The sequence below is a fragment of the Ambystoma mexicanum genome, chromosome 7q, assembly GCF_040938575.1.
Source record: "Ambystoma mexicanum isolate Mex_15411 chromosome 7q, UKY_AmexF1_1, whole genome shotgun sequence".
NCBI lineage: Eukaryota > Metazoa > Chordata > Amphibia > Caudata > Ambystomatidae > Ambystoma > Ambystoma mexicanum.
Window position 1 is genome coordinate 653,793,227 of NC_090941.1, and position 19,563 is coordinate 653,812,789.

Here is a 19,563-nt window from a genome sequence, read left to right on the forward strand (position 1 = left end):
ACTGCGGGGTAGGTTGGGAGGGTCGATGAGGAATACGTGGGAGGAACATCCAGTCGAAAGAACGTTACAGTTGGTAGGTAACTTGTTCTTCAAATGGATTGTGTCCTCCCACGTATTCCTCATCTTGTGATAGACTCCCATAGCAGTGACCAATTTGGAGGTGGGAGTGCTAGTTCTTGTTTTCATGTACAGAGTGAAGTACCGCTGTGGTAAATAACCCCTCATTGGAGGAGGAGGCATCTAAGCAGTAATGTTTGATGAAGGTATGCATTGATGCCCATGTTGCAGCTGAGCAAATATCTTTTGCAGGGACTCCTCTCTTCAAAGCCGCAGAAGTAGCCATTCCCCCTGTGGAGTGAGCACGTAGCCCATCCGGTGGGTCTTTTCCTGCTAATCTGTAACACTGCAGTATAGCTAGAATAATCCAGCGGGATATGGTTTGTTTTGTCACCGCTAAACCCAATTTACGACCTTGTAGCCCACAAAGAGTTGGTCGTCTTGACGTAATTTTGTCATTCTTGCAATATAAAAGCTGAGGGCCATCTTGGGGTACAGCCTATGTAATCTCTCCTCTTCTTTTCCCAAATGAGGAGGATAGAATGTTGGTAAAACAATTTTCTGCGACAAATGGAAGTCGGAAACTACTTTCGGTAAGAAAGATGGTTTAACTTTCAGAACTACTTTGTCTTTGTAAAATGTGGTGTATGGAGGTTTACATGAGAGAGCCTGTAGTTCACTAACCCTGCGGGCTGATGTTAATGCCACAAGAAGGACAGTCTTTAGTGTTAAAAGCCTCAATGGACAGGAATGCAGAGGCTCAAATGGTATACATGTTAGGAATTTAAGAACTAAATTTAAATCCCAAATTGGAACATGAAATGGTATTGGTGGATATACATTTGTAAGTCCTTTTAAGAACTGTATAATTAATGGTATTTTAAAGTAAGAAACCTCTTCCGAGGAGCGCTTAAAAATGGCAGCGCATCAAGGTATCCTTTGATTGTTCCGATCTGGAGCTCCAGATTGGCTAGATGTAACAGGAAAGAAAGCACCATTGGTGTGCCACATTGAAAAGGGTCCACATCTCTATCCTTGCAACAGTTACTGAATTTATTCCAACGACATCGGTACAAAGATTTTGTTGCTGGCCTCATGGCCGAAAGCAACATCTCCATTACGTCATCCGGAAGGTCCCAATCCTTGTATCTCAACCTCTCAGAAACCATGCATGAAGGTTGAGCGTGTTGACATCTGGATGGAGAACCGCTCTTGCGAGCGAAGATCCTCTCTTTGTGGAAGACGTATTGGAGGGCAGATGGACATGTCCAGAACGTCCGGGTACCACGTCCTCCTGACCCAATCCGGGGCAATTAGTATCATGGTTTTCCTGAACTTTCTCAAACTCCTGATTACTTGAGGAATCATGGGGACTGGAGGAAACGCGTACAGCAGGGGAAAATCCCAATACACTACGAATGCGTCTCCTAGAGCTCCTCTCAGAGGAAATTCCCGTGAGCAATACTGATCGCACCTTCGGTTTACCAAGGTTGCGAACAGATCCACTTGAGGGGTTCCCCAAAGGGCGAAGATCTCCACAAGGACTTCCTGAGCTAGCTCCCACTCGTGGGAGACTGTGCTCTGCCTGCTCAGAGCGTCTGCCGCCGTGTTCTGCTCTCCGACTAGCTGAACTGCTGATGGAGAGATTCCCCCCTGTATCACCCAGAACCAGAGCTGCATCGCCTCTCTGCACAGAGGTAGTGATCCTACACCTCCCCTTTTCTTGAGGTAGTACCTGGCCACTGTGTTGTCCGTCATTATCAGGATATTCGTTCTCTGTACGGAGGGCAGGAAGGCCTTCAGAGCTAGTCTGATTGCCCTCAGCTCCAAAAGGTTGATGTGTAGTCTGGACTCCGATGGAGACCAAAGTCCGCTGATTGTTAGATTGTTGGTGTGTGCTCCCCACCCCGTGATTGAGGCGTCTTTCACTACTGTTATCTCCGGCCATGGTTGCCAAAAAGATTCTCGTTGTTGCAAGCCCACCATGATAGATCCTGAGCAACTGCGCTCGGGACTTGCAGGAGATCTGACATATTCCCCGAGAATTGGGACCACTGAGTTCTGAGGGCCCATTGGAGGGATCTCATTCTCAATCTGGCCTCTGGCACCAGAAAAATGCAGGATGCCATGAGACCGAGCAACCTCAGGAAATCGAAGGCTGGTAGATGCTGGGCTTTTTGGAATTTTGTTACCATCTGCTGGATGTGGAGAGCTCTCACCTCGGGCAGCAAGGCTTTCCCCGAGGAAGTGTCCAAGACTGCTCCGATAAATTGGAGTTGTTGGGATGGTACCATGTGGGACTTCTTGAAATTGAGGGAGAAGCCCAGGTTGTGGAGGAAGTGGCAGGTGATCGACGGGTGTTCCTGAGCTTGTTCTGGAGAACGTGCTTTGATTAGCCAGTCGTCCAGGTAAGGGTATACGTGAATCCTCCTGAGACTCGCTGCCACTACCGCCATCAGTTTGGTGAAAACCCTCTGGGCGGAGGTCAGCCCGAATGGCAGAACTCGAAATGGATAATGACAACCGCCAACTGCAAACCTCAGGTATTTTCTGTGCTTGGAATGGATTGGCACATGAAAATAAGCATCCTAAAGGTCCAATGATACCAACCAGTCTTGGAGTTGGAGAGCCTGAAGGATCTGAGAAAGGGTTACAATTTTGAACTCGTCCTTCCTGAGGAATTTGTTTAATTTTCTCAAATCCAAGATGGGTCTCAATCCTCCGTCCTTTTTGGGGATGAGAAAATAGGGGGAGTACCAGCCTTTGTTCCTCTCCGCTACAGGTACATGTTCTATTGCACCTTTCTCTTGCAGGGTTACAATCTCCTGCCAAAGGAGCAGATCTGGAATTTTGGTAGAGCTGGATCCTGGTGGATGATCTTGAGGTCTTTTTATGAAGGGTAGGCAGTACTGTCTCCAGTGCCCATGCATCTGAAGTAATGCCTCACCATTCTTCCACATGCCGAGAGATTCTGCCTCCCACATGTGTTTTGTATGATAAGACCTCAGAGAGATTTGGAGGCGGCTGCAGGAGTGGCTGAGGGCATAGATGCCGTTCCTGACGATGGCTTTGTAGTCTTTGCTCGTCCACCACGAGTGACATTTCTTCTGCCCCTTTGAAAAGCCTGTCCTCTTCCTCTACCAACAGAGGAGTAGTATCGAAAAGGACGACCCCTCCAGGAAGATGAGCCTGAATAGGGTTTCTGAGGCTGTCGCATGGAGGCACTAAGGGACTTTGCTGCCGCTTTCGAGGTCTGTAGTTTTTCCAGGCTCTCATCAGCCTTACTACCAAACAGCCTTGAGCCATCAAAGGGCATGTTGAGAAGCCTGGTCTGTACATCTGGTGCAAACCCCGACTTTCTCAACCACTGTGCTTGATGCCATGGACCTGCTAATACTATCAGCAGTATCCAGTCCAGACCGGAGGCACTCCCCCATTGCCTCTTTACCGTCATTGACTATATTCAGGAAGCCTTCCCTTTCCTTGCCTTCCGGAATATGCTCAGCCGCCGCTGAAATGCATTTGCACAGGGTATGTGTGAACCTGGCCAGGGTACAGGTGACATTGGTAGATTTCAAGGCCATGCTACCTGACGTAAAAACTTTACGGGCCTAGGCATCAACCTTTTTATCCTTCCTGTCCGGAGGTATGGTTGGGTATGCTGCCTGCCTGGATGTAGTACCTGAATAACCAAGCTTTCTGGAGTAGGGTGTCTACTCAGGTATTCTGGGTCAGAAGTGGAAGTTCTGTACTTTTTTGGGAGATTGCTGTCTACTGCAGCAATGCTATCAGGTTTTTCCCAGTTTTTCTCAACTGTTCTTTGAAAGGACCTATGTAAGGGGAGAACTGGATCTTTCCGGGGTCCTAGGACTATAATATCCGTCATATTATCTTGTTCAAACGTAGGGGAGGCTCTTCCCCAACCCATATATTCAATCACCCTACTCATCAAATTCCTATACCCTGAGTCTGCATGTTCTGCAGGATCAGGTGCAGCAAACTCCAATTCGGGTGATGTGTCCACACCACTAGCAGAATGCAGAGTTTCAGATAGATCTCTCATCTTTGTCTCAGGATTCATCACATCCTCTGGAACTTGTCTAGTCCCATATTTTACTCCAAGTGGAGTGACATCCTCATCATCTGAACCAGATTCCTCAAAAATTGAAGACATGGACCTAAAGAAGTCCGATCTTGCTAAAGGTGTAAAACTTCTCTCTTCTTCCTCATAATTTGTCGAAGGAATCAGTGTTTTCTTCGAGGGAGTCGAAGGAACCTTCAACACACTCGACAAAGCCTTCGACAAAGGCGTCGAGGATAAATTAGGCTTTGTTATCGGAGCAGTCGGCGTCGATGAAGTTGCACCCGACTTTGACAATTTTTGTTTCTTATGAGGGATCGGAGAGGCACTCGATCCTTGAGGATCTCTCGACGACTTGTCGACTCGAGATCTATGGGTACTACTAGGCTTAACCGTTGGGGTTCCTGACTTCTCTGCGTCGCCCAAAGAAGCAACCGGGGTCTGGCTTTTCTGAGGTTTCTTCAAGGGTGTCAAGGCCGTGTTCTCAAAGACCCGCAACATTCTTTTTCGAAAGCTCTCCCACTTTGAAGGGGAATCTGATCTAGTCTGACATCGAACCAATTCTATCGACGAATCGGATGATGACAACGGAGATCTATGTCTCCTTTTGAGCTTTTTGGAGGAAGACGAAGAAGATTGTCTCGACCTGCTACGAGATCGGGATTTCTTCGAGTGCTTTTTATGGTGTTCCGATTCCTTAGAGTCAGATGATTTTTTATGTTTTTTAGATAAGGCTCCCGAAGAGCCCTTCGACGCCTCCCGCCCCACCGCTAACTTACTTTTCCTCTCACGGGGGGCCTTCTCCGTCATAGACTGACAGGAGCCACAGTCGCCGGTTCGATGGTCTGAGCCCAGACACCACAAACAGATACGGTGAGGATCGGTGATGGACATCTTCGAACCACAGTCATTACACTTCTTAAACCCAGTTTTGGGAGTCGAAGCGGTCGATGAAGAAGACATTTTCTTGACAGAAAATCTCGAAGCGCGCCGTTCACGAGAGCGAAGCAATCGGAAAAACGGAACTAAAGCCAATGGGCCCGGCTTGAGCTACTTATACCATCAGTGACTTCGACACGGTACAGAGCCCGTCGAGGGACATTCGACGCCACGACCTCGAGCACAACGCCCTCTGCGGAAAACATTTTTCCAATGCAGCGAAGCTGGCGAAACAAATTATCACAAGATGAGGAATACGTGGGAGGACACAATCCATTCTTAAGAGATGTGCAACAACAGGTCCGGCGTAAAGTCGGGAAAGCAGAAGGAGATTTGGGTGTTAACGGTGGACTGATGGAGAAGGCTCGTTCATCTAGGGAAGAGGTATAGGAGGTGAAGAAAAGAGGGTGCAGGAATGAGCTGTGAAGGATTCCCATTGGGAAGTGGCTGGACTCAGTCATAAGTGAGTTCTCGGAAGAGGAGAATGTTTCATCAGAAAGAAAGGAGGAATTCCAAGCAAGTGCCCTGCCCATGTGACAGAGGGTGAGAAGGAGGGAGGGGTGATTGGTCATACCAAAGACCACCAACAGGCCAAGAAGGACGGCAATAGAGGAGGGTTCCGAATGGGGAGCAGAAGTTTAGAGACATCGGTCAGTACTGTCGCTGGAGGCCGGACTGAAGGGCATGGCAGACATTGTGGACTTGAAGCTAGTTGGTGATCAGGTTGAATCCTACACATTCAAGGATTTTGGCATAGTGAGGGAGGAGGCCGGGAGACCTATTGTTGACAGGTTTGTTGGGATCAGTGGAGAGCCTTGTATGTTTTCTTGGGCTGCCTGGAGCATTATCAAGCAACACATGCATAATACCCGCCCTGGCACCCATCTTCAGACGGAAGTCCATGAAGTTAGAATATTCTTAATTTTCAATGGATTTTGAGAGCGGTGGAATGAATGGGCTTGTGGAACAGTCATGAGGTGCTGGGTGATAGAGAAAGGAAACCGGGGACTCTTCGCGCGTGTCTCATCCTGTTTTGTCAGCCAGTGACTCACTTCCTTAACTCTTGCATGAACTGCTGCTGCAGAGGGAAAATTCAGAATGGATCAAGTGTTGCAGGGATCTACAAATCAAAATGCTGTGAAAGGATTCACAATCGACACTTCGGATATTTTCACTTTGGGATTTTCAATTTGTCATAAACAACTTCATTTTCCCTCCAAATCTAGATAACCTCTGTATCTTTTCCCTGCCAGCCAATTGGAAAAATAAATCTACTAGAAAGTATCCCAATTTCTAAACATTACAGTAAGAGTGTTGTAATGATGCCTAGTATTCATTGTGCTGGTGGTATTCTAAACTATGGCTATCCTTCTGCATAGACATCATGCAGAAGGAATCCCAAGGATTATGAAAACAGCGGCATTCCTGGTAAAACTAATATATACAAAAGCACATAATACCCTTCGTTTTGGAGGTGATACTTATATAATGTGTGGACACATCAGTGTCCGGCCTTTTAGGCAGTATATGTTCTATGAATTTTTTCAGAAAAACCTATAACAGGTTTTATTTTGGTGGACCGAAATGGCTGCTTTAAAGTGTAGGCTAAAAGTGGCCATGTGTGGGGGATTTGTTTGAATAGAATAGTAACGTGGTAGGAGATAGTGGCTTAGGGCCTCATCACGAGTTGGGCTGTAGCCCTTAAATGTGGTGGTAACGGTATTACCACCACATTTAAGGGCTGGCCCTATCACGAGTTGGGCGCTAAATCGGCTGTTTTACCTCCAGCTTTTTTCTGGAGGTGGAAATCCCTGTTTTCGGCTGTATTACAGCCGGCTGTATTAGCCCGCAGTATTAGCACCGAAAATTCCCCATTGGATCCAATGGACCCAATCAGGAATGAGGATTTACCGTTAAGGACCAACCCGTGATTCGGTGGTAACACCACCGGACCGGTCGGTGCTAGGGCTATTACAGTCGGCGGTATTACAGCCGGGAATACAGCCCAACTCGTGATGAGGCCCTTAGTCGGGAAGAAGAGTAGAGTGGACAAAGTAGGGGAACAAGTGGCGAGGGGTAATGAAAAGACTGGGCATCATCCAGTAGTGAGGTAATAGATTCCCAGTGGGTACAAGATTAGGATCGTAGACTGTGTTCAATTCCATGTCGGTTGTGCAGGTCCCACCTAATAGTGTGTGTTTGGCAGTGGTCTTAAGTGATGTGCTCTAGGTCCCTTCTGATCCAGCTTGTCTTGTAATTGTTACATTCGGTTGCTGAAGTATGTCATGATGGAGTCACATAGTTTTTATATGGGTGTTGGGGCCATATTGCAGGCTGCAATGATACTTTTGCACCCTTCTTCTGACCGTGATCGATTCAATTTGAGCAGTTGGCTTTTTTGATGGTTTCTGCTCTGTAGTGCCACGTGTCTCCTTTAGATTTTCTCTCGCTTTTCTTTTTATTTATTGATGTGATTCATTTTTGTTCGTAACCAACGTTTTTGGTGCTGTGCTATTTTGAGTATCCAGTCTAGGTTTTGGTTGTAGGAAGGCGCTTGGATGCTGAAAGTTTTCCCAGGAGGGTGTGGTAAAAATGCAGGTTCAGCATGGTAAAAAGGCACAAACATATAAGCAGTGGGAGTCCCCATTAAAAGGGGAGGGGGGGTTCATTGATAGCCACACAGTTTTATGCACTAGGCTGGAGAATGCCCTAAATAATTGTGTTTCAAGCAAATAACATATAGGCGTTAAAGTTGGGTTACAGGTAAGTATGTTGGGGCTTAACATTATACCGAGCCATTGTAAAAATGCCTCAGAGTATGCTTTTTACTCGAAACAAATTCACATTTTATTAACTTACTTGGTAGCCACATGGGCAGGCAGCACATTGCAAATTACACGTTGCCAGGATCATATGGTCAGAACTGAACAGCCTTTGATACTTTCGAGGTTAGGAAGCGAAGCTCATGGGTGTCGCCGAAAGGCAATGCATGTACAAACATTTTATAATTCAGCATATTAGTTTAATGAAATGGTCTACTGGCGGTTTCAAAATGTTTCATGGCAGTTTCAAATTGCCCCTTTGCAGATCTTAGCCTGGGAAGAGGTTCGAAGAGTTCGTAAGATGCAACATTAACATAGTAACTTGTCAATGGTTCTGGGCTCCTGCAGTGTCATGATGGGTTGTATTCACATGAGAAACAGATGGAGATGACCGGCAGCAGATGAATAAAGTTCCACTGGTCATCTCAAGTGTCTCAATGTTTTGGCACTATGATGTGGGAATTGGGGTTGGACTGTGATGTCACAGAGGCAGTCGAGGGTGGTGTGGCTAGGTTTGCAGGACCTCATAATTTCAGGATAATGTATGTCCCACTATAGGGGAATGACATAGCTCTACCAATTAGCCTCATTTGGAGGACTAACCTAATGTGGCAATGTGGTTTGATACCAATTAGTTTGTGTGATTATAAAAGCTTTAGTTTTAGGGGCATATCTCTGACAGCATCTTTCATGCAGTTCTGTTCTGCATTCTGTATGAATCTTGCTTTCCAAGCTGTGACTGGGCCCAGAATAAATTGCGTTACTTCTTGTTTGGTGTACACTTCTTTTTGGATTACTTTTGTAATTTTGTATTGGTGAGTTCTGAGGCAACCCGTTGTACAAGGGCGACAAGTTAGATCTCTTTCTGTGGTGTGATTATCATTGAGGGTCTTTTGGCTGGTTCAGTGAGTGTAAGAAGAGCAGCAAAGATTTTCTTTGGTGTTGCCACTTTAAAATGAGGTAATCTAGTATATCTTCATATTATTTTCAATCGTGAAAAGGTACCGACTGATTTAATCAGCAGTTTTTTAAAACATTGTAATACTCTCAAAACTCTTCCTGTGTGGAAAAAGATATATTTGTTAGATTTTATTTTAGTAAGCATTTGTAAGGTGCTTTATACAACAGAATTGTGTTTCAAAGCGCCACAAGGCTAAATGTGAAGGGAACAGTGGAAATAATAACAATGGCAAAAAAGCAGTACATATACAGTTGTGGTCCTACTAAGCCTTGTGGTATTCAAGCGTGAAAGTGCATTGAGGAGAAGTGCATCGGCGTGGGGGCGGAAGGAGGGGGGAGCAGAGGAGTGGACAGGTGCTGGAGGAGGACCTGGCAGGGAAGTGCTAAGGGGAGTCAAGGAGGAGAACGTCAGGCTAAGTGCTAGTGCAGTCGACTCTCAGGTGGGATGCAGAGTCGCCAAGCAAGGGCCCGCAAGGGCAGTGCAGTAGGTGTGGGGGGGAGGCTGGTATCAACTGGGAAGAAGGGCCTGGGATCATGTGAGATTCATGAGGATCAGGCCAACGGTCACAGCAGCATTGAATAGCAGGGGAGGGAAAGAGCCGTTTCCGGAAACTTAAGGTGGTCCCGCTCAAGTTTCAGAGGGGCAGAGAGGCTGTTCCAGAGGGAGGCACCAGCTGAGGAGAGAGAACCTGCCCCCCACTCTCTGCTTGGAGAAGTGTTTGACAGTCAAAGAGTTGGAGTTAGAGGAGCATAGGGCTCTAGCAGGGGAGTATTTAGGGAGGGAAAGTTAGAGATAGCACGGTTCCAAGCCCCAGAAGGCCTTGTGGATGATGCAGAGGGTCTTGAAGCCACCGGGAGCCAGTGGAGTGATTTTAGGCCTGGAGATATACAGTCCCTGGGCTTGAGGCCAAAGATAAGTCTTGCAGCCCTATTCTGGATTAGCTGGAGGGGCGAAGGGAGAAAAGAGGGAAATTGAGAAAGAGGCTGTTGCAGTAGTCCAGCCTGGTGAGGACCAGAGCTCTGGAGACATTGAGCTTCCAGGGGAAAAGGAGGAAAGGGAGAATGCCTCTGAGGAGGTGGAGCTGAAAGTGGGACTTCTTGGTAAGGTCCAAGATGCAAGGGGTGAAGGAGAGAGTGGAATCAAAGATGATCCCATGGTTTTTGGCCTCACAAGATAGTGGGAGTAGAGGGCCCAAAGAGGGTGGCCAGACGGTAGAAGGGTACAACAGAGTTCCAATATTGTTTTCATCATTTTGTAGTCTAAAAGCTCTCGAGGATGGATTTAATAATCTGAACAGCATTGAATGAGTCTTCATGTTTAAATGTCATAATTTGTCCTTCTCGTGGAACGAAAAATATGGAAAACGTATTAACTTAAACATTAAGTGAATAAACAGGGTATTAATTTCAGTTAAAAATTGAGTTTGGACTTTTTCTGAATGTTGATTAAGACTGTTGTATAGAGATGCTACACTAACTTTCCACAATAACTTCATATTATCACATCCATAAAAGAAGTCAGCAACACTTCTTATCTCAAGTGATCTGCACTTTGTATTGACTTTATTTGACCTCTTATTTCATACATCAGAACACATTCCTGTGTAACACGAAACTACCAAAGCTACAGTCAGCCTCCAGAAGAAAGCAGTCCAATACCAACATTTTACTTGGGCGTATTAAACCTTTACCAGTTTTCAGGAACCCTAGGCATTCTTTACACCCGTCCAGTCCTGCAGTCAGTCTCCTATACAACCATTGAAAGACATGGCCTCCTGCAGCGTGCCAGAAAGCTAGTTTGTTAAGTTGGTGCCTCTCAGCCCTTCCAGTCCTATATAGTGTGGCATGCACCCATAGTTCAATAGCCACATGCAAACTGTTGGCAGCAGCGGGGCCTGTGTGAGGCCCCGCGTGAAAGAGATTGAACACAGAGACCAAGCTTCAGTGTGCTCTGTTCCTCTGGCTCCAACAGCCAAGCCCCTGAAGACTGAGGTTAACAATCAGAAGTCACTCTGCAATCAGCCATCAGATTCACCATCAATTTGTCATGTACTTTTCACATGCAGATGTTCTCTTAGCCAGCCATAGACCTTATGCGCACCCACTGTCCGTGGTGTGGTCACTTGTGGTCACTTGATAATAGCCTCTTAATAACACTGATTTCTCCTTATGAAAAACAGGGGCAAACATTAACCAAACATCAGCGCTCCCCTTGTATAAAATGTACACATCCTAAAATATCAAAAAAGTCAGTAACAGCACAGTGAAGTCACTGGTGTTTCACCCACCCAACCCCTAGAATAAAAACTGTAAATGCTATACTCCCCCATGAATTCCTTAAGCATCACTCACATACTTCACATGCAGAATCCCCACACTGCATTTTACAAACAATTGTTCCCATTCTGCTGCAGTCCAGTCCTGCTGCAAGAATGGTGCTCATGAGTCAACCCCTCCCTCACTGTCTCAAAAACCCAAACTGCATGGAGGGCCGTGTGGCCTACATACACTGGTGTAGCAAGGGCCCCACTGTGGCTGAGGCTGCTGGCTCAGGAAGGAGGCACTCCGCCTCCAGCTCCCCTGCGCATCATGTCATACAGGAACCAGGAAACTCTCCCTTCTTCCAGATTCCAGTCTGCACTGAGCGCAGGAGACCGAGGCCTGGAGTGAAGCAGTGGACCGGTGGACCAAAGATGCAGCAGGAAACAGATTAGCAAGCTTTTTTGCCTGTTTTGTATGTGTAATGTGTGTATAATGCATGTGCAGGCAGTGTATGTTTGATGTCTGTGTATGGTTTATGGGAGAATGACAGGCGGGTGAATGGGTATGAATGTGATTATGTGTGTGAGAATGTTCTGAGTAGGTCCCTGTGTCGAGAATGCAGTGCGAGTGAATGCGAGAGAAGGCCTATGCATGAGTGGCTGGTGGGTGAATGGGAATAAATGAGGTTATGTGTTTGTGTATGTTTTGGGTGGGTGGATACCCGTGTAGAGAACACAGTGTGAGTGAATGTGAGAGAAGGTGTATGGGCGAGTGACTGGTGGGTGAATGGGTATGAATGTGATTGTGTGTGAATGTTCTGGGTGGGTGCACATGTGGAGAATTCAGTGCGAATGTTCTGGCTATGTGCATGAGTGAATGTGAGAGAAAGTGTATGGGTAAGTGACTTGTGTGTGAATGGGTATGAATGTGATTGTGTGTGAATGTTCTGGGTGGGTGCACATGTGGAGAATTCAGTGCGAATATTCTGGGCGAATGTGAGGGAAAGTGTATGGGTGAGTAACTGGTGGGTGAATGGGTAGGAATGTGATTATGTGTGCGTGTGAGGCGCTCGGGGGTATGGGGAGCACTGGAGCATTGTTGGCATTTCCTTAAGTGACATTGCATGTTTTACTGTCATTTTTGGGCAAAGCCAACTTGATGTGTGTTATTACGTGGCTTGACTGGTATTTTGGTGCAGCCAATTTCCTATTGTAGCTTGATATTTTATACTGGGCATCTATGATAAAGCATGTGTTATCACATAGCTAGATTATCATTGGGGTCCAGCCAGTCTAGCCATTTCTTACTTTGTCATGACATTATATACCTGGCATCTATGCTAAAGCAAGCAAGCATGATAAGTGTTATTATGTGACTAGATTTACTATGGCATGACATTTCTTACTGGGAATCTATGATGAAGCAAGCATGATACGTGCCATCATGTGGCAAGATGGGCATTTTGAAACAGCCAGTCCTGCTATTTCTTATTGAGGCATGACAAGTTTTATTGCGCATCCATGATAAAGCAATTGTGGTAAGTGTTCTTACGTGTTTAGATTGGTCTACATTGAAGCCAGTATGGACACTTTTTTTTTATTGTGGTATGGTTTTTTTTTATGGCAAAGCCAACAGGAGTATGTTCTTACATGGCACTGGCATATATTGGCATAGCCAGCTTGGACATGCTTTCTTATAGTATCATTACTGGTATTATGCGTAAAACAAACATGAATATATTCTTATATGGGAATACGGGCATATATTGGTGCAGTCAGCATGAAATTGTATGGGCACAGCCAGTGTGAAAATGTAATTTTATACTGGCATATATTGTGGGGAAGCTCCTGTGCAGTGTTGGTGGCTTGCACCTATTGAATTATTTCATGAATTACCCTACAAAGCCGATTGCAAACTGTCTGGCTTTTTACCCAATTATTCACAGAAAGTGTGCTGTATAATGCACCATTTTAACCAGAACATTCAAAACAATCAAAACCTTTTTTCAGGCAGAGAACCCTGGGAACCCTCTTTCGTTGGTTCAGGGTACGCTTGGTCGCTCTTGTATACTACTTGGAAATATTTCTGCCCCTACAATAAACAAATTCATCAGTCACCACTGGTTGCTGGTACATTTGGGGGCCAGGGGCCAGGCACCACAACCTTGTTTCTATGCTAGGTAGAATATTTAAGCTTTGGTTAAAAAACATGTGCATCTTTTACCCAGCACAGTGCGGCCTTATCATCATCAACTTGCGTGCGCGTGATGTTCCTTGCCTGCTGGGAGCGCGGCATGTCCTTGCTTTGTTGAGGAGCTTTGGGAGGGTCTAATCATGGCTCGCAGGAGGCCCCAAAATGTTTTGTAATGCCTCTGCCTACATATTATGGGTACGATACAGGAACATCTAAAACCTGGCCATGGGCATTGCCTTGGCATGAGGGACCCATAGCTGCTAGCAGAGCCAATGACGGCTTTAAGGGGCATCAAAAGGCTTCGCTCTTTCAGTTCAACCAACTTTTCTTTGAGCCAGAGTCGGGCACAGACTGGGGCACAGTTAGGTAATGGCTTTGCGATGGCTCAATGGCCAATGGATTTCATGAACATCTTCAGCTTGGAGTCAAATTCTGGCCTCTTCTAGGTCTCCCACATTGCTAAGATTACAAAGCTAATCACTGGGCATCCAGCAACCACTGCAAGAAAAGTCGACCAAGACCGATGTTCGTGTAATGCACACCTTACTCGGCAAGGAAGAACGGAGAAAAAGAATTGACATTTCGGATTAAGAACATTCGGGAAAGGCCACTGTGGCTGCACTAAATATACAAAGAAAGAAATAATGTACTCCCCTATCCCTGTTGTGCACGTACTACATTTTAAAATTGGACCGTGTGGTTTAGTACATCTAAAGTATCCCATTACTGTGCCCATTAGTCTACCCATTTTGTAGATGTTCAATTAAAATCAATAATCCTTCATATGCCTGGCATGTTTAATCATTGTGTGTATTGATTTGCGATATCAATAGACACGAGGCATTTGCTGGCTTCTGTACTATTCACACCCTCTGTTGCTGTCATATTATACTTGCCACATAGTGCCAATAATCTGGCAGCATGGCTAGGAGCGGCCTCTGCTTCATTTGTACCCAAATTAGCCTGTACTTCTTCCTCCTGTGGTTGGTCCCAAAATGGAGTGCCTACTGTTTGCCTAAAAGCAATGCGTCAGAGATTCTTAGGGTCATCTAGATAGCCTCTCTTTGTGTCCTACCAAGGCAGAGTTGGCAAATGCTCCTTCTTCTGAGACTAGGGGATGGTCAGCAACTAAGTTATGCTTCAGGGCTTTAATGCACTTGGTCTCAACCGCCCCAGCATAAGGGTCACCATTGTGCTTTGTCTGGCAAATGGCAATTGGGTCCTCCAGGCTTCTCTTCGCTCCTGTGGCAAGCACTCCTGTTTAGCAAGAAAGGGCCATTAGTACACCAAAAGTGCTCGGAGAAAGTAATCTGCAGCTTAGTGTTGTAGCAGAAAATCCCTCGCCATAGTCCTCAAAATGATTGATGTGGATATTCAGTTTTCGAAGCTCCCAATAGTAACCTCCCCCAAAAAGATCTCTCCCCATGTTCACAAGCGTGCAGCCAAAGCAAGTACCATGGGGCTGGCCCTGCTACCAGGGCCCATTGTCCTGTCTGGAGAGCCATGTGAATTGCAGGCATTCTAGGGGAACACTACCACTAATGTTGGTTCTTCCTGTTGACAATTCTGTGTTAAGAGCTGGGGAGATGATCCAGTGGGAGAGGATTCCAGGTGAAGAGACTCCTCCCTCCCCACACAAAAAGGCTCGCTTACCCACTCTTAGGCAAGCCAAGTTCAAGCAAAATATTTAACTTGACTAAAACAAATATGTGTAAAAGAGTCTCATAACTTTCCCAATTTTTTTTAAAGGGGCAGCTATCTTTGTACGTCAGCTTTTTTTCCGACCTGGCTGCAGATGCATGCGTTCCCAACTAGGAGGGAGAGCAGGACAACGGAGAAAGATAGTGTACACTATACGACACACTGGGCCTCATTACAAGTCTGGCGCCACCGGACGCGTAACACCGTTTCCACCGCCTGAGATCCAGGTGCCACAGGGACATTACAAGTCAGGAGCCGCCGGACTCGTAACACCGTTTCCACCGCCTGAGATCCAGGTGCCACCAGGACATTACAAGTCCCGGCGGCCCGGGCTATCAGGTGCTAACGGTGCCGGTGCTTCCATGAAAATTCTGCGGGCTGGTGCTGTTAGGCCGGGCAGGTCAGACCTGTCGGATGCAACGGCCCCCGCCAGCAGAGTTGTAGTTTGGCCGTCCGGAACGGGGACTGGTATGGTGCGACCAGCACACTTATTTCTGGAACGGCACACTTGTAATGAGGCCCACTTACCTTGAGGTAAAACCAGTTTAATTAAAAAAGGTACGCTGGTGGAGATGAGTGCATACTAAACATAACAACAGGGACATCCATGACATGTGTGTGTTATAAACAAAACGGTAACCGTGTGTACACTTAGCTTAGAAACATGTGGTGATGGTGTTCTCTTTGGTTATCACACAAGTGCAGGCTACACATGTACCAGAGGCTGTGATTTGCCCAAAACAAATAGGTTTTTGGTTAAAATGCTTGGCCAGAATCCTTGCTGAGGTAAAACATGGGGTACAGAAAAGCAACACATGTTGGAGTTGAGCAAATAGCAGATCTGTCTCCCGCGAGCTTTTAGACGGCAACATGACAGCAATAGAGCCAACAAAGCAAACTGGGGACCTGGTGGCAAGCGGGTCTCTTGGACTGGGGCACTTTAATAGATACGTTTCCCCCTCTGTGTGTCTCGGGCACAGGCTGCACCACCCCACATTCGTTCATGCCTTTACAATGCTTGAATAATGAGCATTATCAATACTCTGTACGGGTTGGTCTATCAGGCTGTGGTGGCACGTGCCTGCACCCACAAATCACAATTAGTCAAAAGTCTCACCTCTCCCGGCTGAAGCACGCTACCTGTATTCCTCCGAATAGTTCGCAATCTCACGTTCTTACTTCTCCCTCCCCCTTTCCGATGAACGGTTAGGAACCCTCCTCTCTCACATGAACACTCGTGTGGCTATGAAGGAACTTTGTATTGTAATTTTGTGGTTGATATTAAGGGGGGGGGCAGAGGTTTGTGTGAAAAGAGATTTATCCTTTGATAATTCCAGTGCTGGCAACTTTGCCATATACGCCCTCTTTCAGATCCTGGGCATGTAAGTTGTCCTACCACCAGCCATCAAGCAATTTAGCTGCCTTCCCATTGGCTGAGGCTCACTGGCTCAGGCAGGCGGAGAATGATCCTGTTGCAGAAGCTTGTAGTCTGCCCATGCAATGATTGATTGCCACACAGCCTTCCTTAATGGAATCTAATGCTGCTGGCCGGTCATTTAGGGGATGCCGGCCTGTGGTCTGAGAAATTATAACGAAACAATGTTGATTCACTGATTTCTGATGTGGGTGGCATGCTAGAGCTCACGGGAAGAGCGCCTTACCAGCCGGAGCTGCGTTGGCTTTCGGTGCTGGCAGGAAACTTCTGCGGATAGTCGACACGCCGTTGGGTACTTGCTGCACCATCCTGCTGGAGCCCTTGGGGATATCCTTGGAAGGCACGGCCGCCTTTGGCGTAGACTGCTCTTCATTCGCCAACGATGAACCTGCAGGAGGCAAAAGCAGCACTAATTAGGCCTTCATAAAACATTCATGGAAAAAGGGACTTCAGACTAATACTGGCGCCTTGAGGAGCAGGAGTTTCCGAAAGTCACAAGCCACATTCTTAGCAACATCGCAGGAGCGCATCAGAGCACCTCCAAAACTTCTGTATAAAGTCCAACAGTCATCGATAATATGATCAATCATCTGAGATCTTAAAATGCATCATATTGGCATATCGATGATTGATTGTGGCCCCGTATTTAGGGCCTCTACACTGTGAAGGTTTTTAGCTGGGTTCATATGTTTGTATTTGAAGCAGAAGGTGAACATGTTCTTTGTGATCAGCTATACAATTATCATCACAATTGCATAGATTTATAGATTTGGGGAGGGGGTGTTCCCAAAAGTAACAGGTGGAAATGGACAGGATGATTAACTAGATACCCCTTTCGCTTCCATTTGTAGCCCAAACTAAACTTGAAAGAAGATGTTTCTGGAGCTTTACTAAATAGACATAGTTACTCAAAGCTTTTATGAATTTGAAGAGAAAATCATGTTGATGTGATGTAAACCGAGCAGTGATGTGGACCAAGAAGCACCAATAGACTTGGACAGAACAACTGGCATGAGTGTTCAAAAATGAGCCAAAAGCCTGAAAATGAGTTGAGTGTTGTCTGCGTAGCACTGGAAGTTTGAGCAGAAAATGGCAATACAGCGAGCGAGAGTTGCCAGGTATTGGTTGAAAAGCCAGGGCGAGAGGTTAGACCCCTGGGGAACACCACAGGTGGAGAGGAAGATAGATGATAAGAAGGATCCAAGTTGCACCTGGGAGGGTCGATCAGAGAGGAAAGAGGTCAGCCAGGCCAGAGCCTGATCGGTGATGCCCAAGTTATCCCGGAGACGGTCGAGCAGGATGGTATGGTTGACTGTGTCGAAGGCAGAGGAGAGATCAATTAGGATGAGAACAGAGGGAATGCTAGAGTCAAGGTTGGAAAGCAGATCTTCACGGATATTCAGGAGAGGAGTTTCCATGCTTCTGCCAGATCTGAAACCAGACTGATGGTCATGGAGACAGCCAACAGTATCAGAATGAAGGTTTAGCTGAGAGATGGCCAGCTCTTCATGGAGCTTGCCTAAGAAGGGGGTAATGGAAATTGGGTGATAGTTGGCCGGACAAGAGGGATCCGCTGTGGGTTTCTTGAGGAGAGGATGCACAAAGGAGTGCTTAAGAGGGGAGGGGAAGGATTCTGAGGCAAAGAAGTGGTTTCAGAAGTCGGCAAGGGCTGAAGCGAGGGTATCAATGCGGTCCTTGAGAGTTTTAGAGGAACAGGGATGAACCTGTTTTGACGAGGCTTTCATAGATCGAACTTGTCTAGTGACCTCATCAGGGGAGAAGAGAGGAAAGGAAGAGAAGGAGGTTGGGGGGGTGAGTGGAGGAGGGTCAGTGAGTACCGACAGAGAGGGGAGAGGAGAGGGAGTGGAGTAGAGTGTGGACAGTATGTCCTGGGTTTTTGAGATAAAGTGTGAGGCCAGGGCATTGCAAAGAGCCTGAGAGGCAAGGAGAGGGGTAGAGACTGCAGCAGGGTTGGCAAGCTCCTTACAAATTTTAAAGAGTTCGGCCGAGCTGTTAGATGCCGCAGAGACACGGGCTTGAATGTGGACTCTCTTCTTGGTAAGATTAGGATTCTTGCAATTATTTGTGGCCGCGAGGAGAACTCAGCTCCTTTTATTTTGAACATAAAGGGATTAACCCGGAATTCAAGTCTTTTTTTGAAAAAGTACCTCAAATAATTCCAAGAATCGTAATCATAAATCATTGGGATCATGTCTGGTTTTGAAAAAGGCAAAGGGCCGAAACACGTGTAAACCAAAGAGCATAAATATTAATAAATAGATGTGGCGCAACCTGAGAAGTGGTCACTTCAATTTTTGTACCAATATTTGGAGTAGAGGTCTACTCCTCGGTCACAGCCAATCTGACAGAGCACCTAATCAGTTTAACTAATGGCCACACCGATTCATCCTGGTCGCAGAGAGATTCTTCCTAATTACCCCAAGCATTACCTTTCAGTTAAATACTACTCTGCTTAAAAATAAATAATTGTGCATACTCACGCATCATTTGCAGCTCAGATGTGTTGAAACGGGAGTATTGTAACTGTTTGAGAGGCAGTGTGGGTTACATTTTTCCCACAGGGAGTACACGATCATCCTAAACTCATGGGGAATGTGTGCACACCAAGTCCCACAGTAAATATTTGTTATGATTTTCTCCTGTACCTTACGACTCTCGGCCATGCTCCACGCCCATAAGAAACTACTCAACACCCTCCTCTTCATACTTAGCATCTTTCCCACCCCCTGACCCAAACCTCTCCATTTCTACTCCACTAACCTCTGCATTTTCCAGATGCTCTTGCAATTCTATCAATGCCCATACTGACGGTATATCCCATGAGCTGTCCCCATTGCTCTGGGATAGGGGCTACCCAATGAATGCATGGTGAAACACCAGTGTCATCTATGTGGGCTGGGAACTGGACTTCTCCACCCCGTGCTGTGCTATGGATTTGCTTTCAGAAAGCCTGGGTTCATGGGATGCAGGAAAACAGATCTCTGTGAAGTCAGTAGAGCATTAGGAAAAATGAAGAGGGAGGCAATGTACCCGCTGAATGTTACGTCAATCATACAAAGAGCAGAAAACGTTTGTCGCCCACCCCCCAATTG

General features: G+C 46.3%; 1 protein-coding gene across 1 annotated transcript in view; it reads right to left on the reverse strand.

Annotated features, from left to right (window-relative positions):
• The window catches only part of MTUS2 (microtubule associated scaffold protein 2), a 1,571,269-nt gene that overhangs the window by 624,425 nt on the left and 927,281 nt on the right, over positions 1-19,563 (reverse strand). Inside the window, exon 4 of the mRNA XM_069639493.1 lies at positions 16,677-16,838. Within this exon, the coding sequence (XP_069495594.1) occupies positions 16,677-16,838 (162 nt within the window). The remainder of the gene's footprint in view (positions 1-16,676; positions 16,839-19,563) is intronic.